Source organism: Salarias fasciatus, chromosome 11, assembly GCF_902148845.1.
Source record: "Salarias fasciatus chromosome 11, fSalaFa1.1, whole genome shotgun sequence".
Taxonomy (NCBI): domain Eukaryota; kingdom Metazoa; phylum Chordata; class Actinopteri; order Blenniiformes; family Blenniidae; genus Salarias; species Salarias fasciatus.
This window is the reverse complement of record NC_043755.1, coordinates 33,590,117-33,598,161: the sequence shown is the minus strand read 5'-3', so window position 1 is coordinate 33,598,161 and position 8,045 is coordinate 33,590,117. Positions and strand designations below refer to the sequence as shown.

General features: G+C 46.7%; 1 protein-coding gene across 1 annotated transcript in view; it reads right to left on the bottom strand.

The window, feature by feature from the left end:
• Positions 1 to 7,174: 7,174 nt before the first annotated feature.
• The window catches only part of LOC115397268 (dynein heavy chain 8, axonemal-like), a 23,646-nt gene continuing 22,775 nt past the window's right edge, over positions 7,175 to 8,045 (bottom strand). The window contains 1 exon segment of the mRNA XM_030103498.1: positions 7,175 to 7,198. Coding sequence (XP_029959358.1) covers positions 7,175 to 7,198 — 24 coding nt within the window.

Genomic DNA, 8,045 nt, shown 5'->3' with positions numbered 1-8,045 from the left:
CGGAGGACCGCCTTCTCCTTCAAGGCCGCCATCTTGTTAGCGCTAGCATCCGCCAAAGGAGTTGGGGATCTCTGGACCTTGTCAGTCCACCCATGCTGCATGGTGTTCAGCCAGGATGGGGGACTCGTGCACCTCTGGCCAAACCCGGCCTTTCATCCTAAGGTGATCACTTCAGACTTCCGGGCGCGAGTGATCCGGATCAAAACGCTTAGCTCCCTGCCCGGCTCGTCTGGGGACGACCCACGGCTGCGGTTGCTGTGCCCGGTCAGGGCTCTGCATCTTTATGTCCAGCGCACAGCTGGCTTTCGCACCACGGACCAGCTGTTTGTGAGGTTTGGAGCCCGGGGGCGTGGAGCCCCGCTGACCTCTCAGCGTCTCAACCACTGGGTGGGGGGCGCTATTGCAGCTGCCTCCAAGGCATGGTCTCTCTCGCCACCGGCAGTGATTTGTGCCCATTCCACACGACGTGTTGCTGCCTCTGCGGCCCTGTGCAGAGGGATCACGGTGAGTGACATCTGCCAGGCTGCCTCCTGGGCCTCTGCGTCCACCTTCGTGCATTATCTGTTGGATATGTACACTGACTCTGTGGCCATGTCGGTTTCCGGCGAGAACAGGAGTTCGGTCGTCTAACCATTTCGGTCCTTCTGGCCTGGCTGCCACGTCCCGGGTGGGGTTGCGGACCAGGGATTCCCCGCCGCGCTCTGCCGCGGCCTGCGGATGTTGTTGACGGTGTTGCGGGGACAGGAGTTCTGGCTTTCCGTTTTTGGGTTTCGCTGCCGCTCCCCGTGTGGGTCGCGGGCCAGAGGTCCCCCCCCCCCCGCGCAGCTGTGGTTTTTCCTGGCCGGCGTGTATGTGTGTCGCTGCAGCAATGCTTCTGTACATCGTGGGTGGCGCTTCGTCGCTAGGTGCCCGCCTCGTCCTTCGGGAGTTCTGCGGCGGTTCTGGACGTACGGTTTGTTTACTTCCGTCTAACACACCAATCCCGTCAGCAGGCCAGCTGGGAGTACATTCATCGACCTACGGCCTTCGCCTTGGTGAGTACCACTAGCGAAGCCCATAGGCGGGCTTAGCACTTACAAAGTAGAATTAGTAGTTACTGGATGTAACTCCAGTTCTACGAGTAAGTGCTGGCCCAGCTGTCTGCTTCCCTTGTTTTGCTGACGTCAGAAGAAGGGTTTGCTGTAGCGCCGTCCGAGGTTATGTGGCGTGGCGCTGCACCATCGCGCGCAGGAGATTTGCGCGTCGAGCTTTGTATAGTCTCAGTGGATTGGACAGAGATGGAGGTGTGCCACTAGCGAAGCCCGTCGAGGGTACGCACTTACTCACAGAACTGGAGTTACATCCAGTAACTACGAATTCTTCTCTCTGCCGTCGCTCTCCCTCACTGTCACTGCTCAGCTCTCTGGCTACATGTTAATATTCTTTTTATTGTCAAATGCAGATTGGATAGAGTACATGTCTCTTAGAAAGCAATTATAGTTTTACGGTAAATCCTCTAATAATGACCATTAAAAGTCCGTCTCCTTTATTGATCGGGTGCGTCTTTGAAGAAAGCTCAAAAAAGCCGCCTCCCAATATAAGCTTTTTTATTTTTTTTGTCTTTTCTTTTCTTCTGTGAAGTGCTAAGGCGCTGTACTGAGAGTAGTCTGTGCTTCAGCGCCAGTCCTCCTGGTGAGGCCACTGTGTGTATTAAGCGCGTCTGGTAAAAATGCCAGATGGACAGAAAACATTAAAGGACCTATATCATGCAAAATCCAATTTTTTAAGGTTTTAAGCATGACACAAAGTTGGTTTCCCTTTAAAACCCGTTAAATGTTATTTGCCTTCATCCACGCATGTCTGAGTAATCTCTTTCAGTCTGCTTGCTCTCTACAGCAGCCCCTCCCTTCGGGTAGAAAAACAGCTCGTTTGAAACGCTTCAAACCTAAGTACGTCACAAAAGTTGAACTCCTCCCCACCACTCTTCTCCCCCCCCACCCCCGCCAGACAACACGCCAACTCTCCTGACCAGCAGCAGCTGATTCACATTACCCCGCCGCCACCGCGACCCCCTGCAGGCCCTCGGCAATCAGCGTTGCTGCTTTTTGTATCTCTGATTAGGGAGATAAACTTTAACCATCGTCTGAAAGCAACAATCAATCAAGAGCAAGAGTCTGAAGGGTCTGAGGGTCTGCGCTTGGTGAGTTTCTAACAGGAAAAGACGTTTTTCCGCCTGTCTTTGCGTGTAGAGAAGCTAGAGATAAAGAGCTAAAGCTAACCCTCAGAGAAGCTAACGCATGACATATTGTTTTGAAGCTCCGATTGGTTGAAGTACACTGTCAGTCAAAGTCCACAGGTGGAGAGGCGGGATCTTCATTGAAACAGAACGTTTCCTCTTCCGTGTTTCAGAATTAACCTTTGAAAATCTTTTAACACAAAATTACTTTTCCTTTCGCCAAACAATAAACTATTACCATGTTAATGCTAATAATAGGGTTTGAACAAGCTAAAAAAGCATGATAGAGGCCCTTTAAACTCGATGTTGAGATTTAATATTTTTTTCACATCGATTGAAAAAATGAATTTGAATTAATTGGATGTATCCCCCAGCTCTAAACTACACTACTGTTATACTTTTTAGTACTGTTTGATACTTGTGTTCAATAAATGAGCTCAGTACATTTTACTGGGTTCAAAGTGACACAAAAGATCTTTCTGCTCTCTCTTATACATGCCTCCTTTCATTAAAAGCCTGGTGCCAGCTACAGCTGAGACAAATAAAAGCTCGGCTCCGACACAAAGATTTACGGTATATGTTTTGTGAAATACAAACAAACAAAACCAAAAAAAAAAGGAAAGATTTTTTTAAAAAGTTAGATGCAAAAAGAAAAAGAAAAAAAGAAACCCAGCAGCACCGTCAAACATAGATAGACTGGATGTGACAATATGGCGGATTTTGACCCAGTTTGGGTTCAGTGACGAAACAGCAACAAGAGCAAAGTGTAAGCCTTACCTGGAAGTTTGTAGAACTGCAACTGAGGTTGAGCAGCGGCTATGTGTCTGACTACAAATGAAGTCAACACCATTTGACAGGGAGAAGGACCTTTTTACTGTCAGCATCATCACAGAGTTATCCTGAGAAAACGTTCAGATCGTAGCGCTAACCTCACTCCAGTTCTTCCGTACTTTAATACAGGTTCTCATACTTGATCAAAAATTGTCCGTTTGCCTGCATCTTTAAATCTCCGTTTCTCCTTCACAGGGCCTCACCTGAGCTCAATCAGCACTTTTCAACTGAAGGTACATTATCTGACTTCCAGTGTCTAAAATAAGTCTTTTAAGCCAAAATGGCACCATAAACATATGCGCGGATTGCGGTTGAGCCCGCGGGATAACTGCGGATCAGGCGGATGACGTGTCGAAAAAGTTAAGATTTTAATCACATTCGGGCAGGTTGCGGTTGAAGCACTCACATGAAAAAAAGCAACATTTTAATAGCTGAGGCATCTTCAATACACCTAAACACTATTCTGCGGTTGGCGGGCGAGTTCGGTTTAGAAAATTGATAAAAATCGTTCGTGCGGGCGGATGGAGATTTTAAGAAGCAGTTGCGGATGAAAAAATGAGCCATCCGCGCATCTCTAAAGACTTTGTACTGTTAGAGTTGAATCACCCGCTGATCCCAGAATGGCCACCAGGGGCAGGGTTCCCACAAACCTTTTCAGTGCCTTTGAGTAAAAAATCAAATCCTCCTTGAGGAATCGTTGAATCCTCAGTGAGGTTTCCTCACGAATTCCTCCAGAAAGCCAGAATATTTCAACGTGCTGCCCAATAGAAATATTGAAGTTTGGAAGGCTGAAGCCTCCCTCCTCTTTTGATTGCAGAGGTGTTTTTGTTATTCGTGCTACTTTGTTTGCCAAAGAAAAAGCAATCACTGCAGAGTCCAAGGATGCTTGTGGGATAACGGACTGTATTGATTAGAAAATATATAAAATACGTGGGAGAACTACCATTTTAATGGCATTTACTCTCCCTACCAGTGATAGTGGGAGGGTCTTCCAGAACTCAATATTCTGCTTCAGTTGTTTCATCTTCAAATTCCAGTTTTCCTCAAGCAGCAGGCCAGGTGTCCTGGTGACCGACATCTCTAGATACGAGAGCCTGTCCATGGCAAATTAAAAAAAAAAAAAAAAAAAGGGAAGAAAGAGAAAGGAAAGGGAGGAATTTGGGGGGGGGGGGGGGGGGGTGAAGTTGTTTTGAAGAGATCAATAAGTAGCTGCCACTGATGGTAAACTTTATTGAGATTGTATTTTCCTGAGTACCTTATTTTTTCAACTTTCAAAAAGGATATCACTTCATTCATCCATATTTTATGGGGCGGGGCTGTGGTAGATTTCCAGTGAAGAAGAAGAAGATGTCGTCTCACCAATAGTGAAGTGAAGGCCACAAACTCCAGCTGTGCTGATGAGAAGTTAGTATAATTCTCTGGAAGCCCCAAAATTGCTATATTCAATTCAATTCAGCTTTTATTTATGAAGTGCCAATTACAACATGGTTGTTTCTAGACACTTTTACAGAGAAAACTCAACAGATAAATGAGGACAAATGTCAATGGTTTTAAGTACCCTCGACATGATTTCAAAGTAAGACTGCCAAATATTTGTAAGAGCTGGACATGAAAAGAACATGTGTGTAAGATTACAGGGTGAGTCAGAACTCGTATATTTGGAAAAATCTTTGATAACCTAGTTCTCGAGTAATGACATCTAACATTACTTTGAATTGTATCAAGGTCAAGCGAGCACAGACAGAGGACTTATGAACAGCTCGTAATGAAGATTCCCCCATTGTTCTTCAAAAGTCAGGCCTGGTTCACACTCCCAAGCTTCCTTGACTTTAGTGATTGAATAATCATCATAAGATTGATTGATACCATAAATTTTTAAAATCAAAGATTTTTGGGAGGGATTCAACTGTAAAAGTTTGTTCCACGCCTGCTCAGGCGGGAGTTGAGGGAAATCAAGAAACGACGACTTTACGCAACTCCTTACCTGAATATACCTGAAGAGATGGGGTGAAGCCAGATTAAACTCACCTACTAAATCCGCAAATGAACAAAACATTCCATCCTTATAGAGGTCCCTAAAACACGTCAGACCCTTCTCATGCCATAAAGTGAAAACAGGATCAGTAAGTGCTGGTTTAAAGGCATGATTTCTCAGTAATGGAGATAAATTGGAAGGGGTGACATATCCAAACTGTTTTATTAAACTGAAACCAATATTTAATGTGGAGATGACCACTGGGTTACCGGTAAAGCCAGAGGGGTTGACAGAAAGAGCACCGAATAATAAGGCTCTCAAAGATGACGAGGGACATGATCGTATTTCCAAAGTGCACCAGGTATATCAACCGCTTTCAACCAGAATGCAGTTTTCATAATATTAACAGACCAATAATAATGTCTAAAATTTGGTAATGAAAGGCCACCATTGAATTTACAAACCACTGAGAGTTCCTGACACGATTAAAGGAATACTCCGAAGATTTTGGACCCATGCCCTATCCCTGTAATTTTTATAGTGAGACAAGATCATACATACCTTTATTGTCTCTCTGCATCCAGCGGCTGGCTCCCAGCTGTTAGCATCGTAGTTAGCTTAGCTCAATAGCTGGAGGTGAAGAGGAGACAGAGCCAGGACTGACGAAAAGTGGACAAAATCCTCCTTCCAGTGGTCCAGGGGACGGCGTATTAGCACGTGAAGTAAATCCCAATGGTTATAAAACATTTTAAAAGACGTGTGTTTCTTTTCAATCCGTTTAAATAACGTTTGACACACAGACCTGCACAGGCATAGTGTTCCGTGGAAGGATACACCGGAGCACAGCAGTAGAAGCCATAGACTCGGCCGCTGTGCGACGGGATCTCTGATTGTGCATCTGTGGTCAAATGATATGTTTTTCTTAGTAATAGCTACTCCTCTGGCTCTTGCTTGCCCCGAAATTTGATTGAGATACTTCCCAGTCCATGCAAAGTTTTTGTTTGGTTGCATTTTTAATGTGCGTCTCCTGTAGATAAATGATACCTGCTTTTAAGTTTTTCAAATGAGCCAGTATTTTCTTTCTCTTAACTGGATGATTTAAGCCTCTGACGTTCCAGTTCACATACGATCAAACAGTATTTATATGATAAACATAGGTTACACCCAACTGTGCTGTAAAGACTCCACCAATGTAGGAACAGAACATGTACGATGCTGCATAGCAACATGAACAACAACAAAAGGAAAAAAACATGAACACGAAATAAAGTCAGCCCATAAAGAACAGAGTCCTCCGGGACCTTCTGTCTCTCCTTCCTTCCCCTCTGAGAACGAACATCTCCTGGATCGAACCGACTGGGCTCGTAAGCGAACATACTAACCTGCCCTTCTTACCGCGAGAGAGTCAAACTGTCCCTGTGCGTCGGGACACCGGAGATGGGGTCAGAGGTGAACTGTGCAGGGATTCAGTGGTTCCTGAGGCTTGAGCTGGGGCAATCCGTCCGCACCAGGTATTGAGCTGTCATCCAGGAGCCTCTCAGCCCGTTTTGCCTCCTGGACCGTGAGACCAGATCCTCCTGTCTCTCGCCGAGCGATTGGGTTATGTCCTCCCATCTTCTGCACCTGTCCTCCAAAGCTTTGATTCGGGACTCAAGCTCGTTCAGGTCCACTCTCTCCTCGACATCTGTCACAGTTGTTCAGGTCTCCAGAGATATTTGGAGTTTGTCGAACCTTGAGTCGCCATTCTGACTCAGTGTGGATCACTCAGTCGGATCGTTTCAGCAGACTTCCCGCTGGATTCGCTCGTCTCACTGCGTCGTCACTTCCTCCATTAAAGCCTTCTTCTTCTCTCAGTGTTTTAAAGAACACAAAAGAGTTCAGCTTCTCACCAACACCTGCTGGAGGTTGTGAGCCGTTCCTTGAACAGTTGGAGCTTTTTCTGAAGCGACTGTCCCGTGTTTTCCACAACTATCAATATAATGACCACAATCAATAATATCAACATGTGAGCAATTACTTCTGATGCGAGGCAATGCCTGGAATTCATGGTCAGTTATAGGAAGACGTCAGGGATCATTTTGGGAAACATAAAGTCAGAACAACCGGCAGGAGAACATGTCTTCATGGTCCCTGGGGTCTGGGACGTCCAGCAGTCAGAGGTTATGAGTCTTCGTAGCCTGGTCAGAAGTCAGAGCGGTTTGACCTTCAGTCAGGGGTTAAAGCAGCTTGAGGTCGAAACATGATTCTGAAGTCAGAACGTTTCACCTCAGAGGCATGAAGAGTGACTGCTGTGTTTATCCTCCGCTGCTGGTTTGGTGTGAATGAATGATTCCAGAGGAGGAAATCACCACCGCATGTTTCTACTTCAGGGTTTCATTTCACCCAAAGCCAAACCTGGCTTCCTGCCAGCAGTGTGTGTTCCAGTAAAGCTTTCAGACGTTGTGTTTCAGCTCATGGTGCCTGTTAGCAAAAAGGAGCTTCCTGCAAAATGAGTGAAAAGACATGAACGGATGAATTCATTCAAATGTTTTATTTAATTTAGGGTGAGAGGGAGAGGGAGGGGGAGGGAAAGACAATGGGAGGGGGGAGGGGAGAGGTGAGAAAGGGTGAGAGAGGGTGAGAGAGGGTGAGAGACGGTGAGGGAAAGATAGTGGGAGAGAGAGAAAGAGAGAGAGGGGGATAGAGGGGAGAGAGGGGGAGGGAAAGAGTGGAGAGAGTGAGAGGGTGAGAGGGGGAGAGGAAGAGAGAGGGGGAGAGGGTGAGGGAAAGAGTGGAGAGAGAGGGGGAGAGGGAGAAAGGGACAGAGGGTGGGGAAAGATAGTGGGAGAGAAGGGGGAGGGTGAGAGAGGAGGATGGAAAGAATGGGAGAGAGGAGGGTGAGAAAGGGTGAGAGAGGAGAGGGGGAGGGGGGAGGGAGAGAGGGTCAGAGAGAGTGGGAGAGAGGGAGGTAGAGAGTGAGGAAAGGGGGAGAGAGGGAGAGAGGGGAAGGGAAAGAGTGGGGGAGGGGAGAGGGGGAGAGTGAGA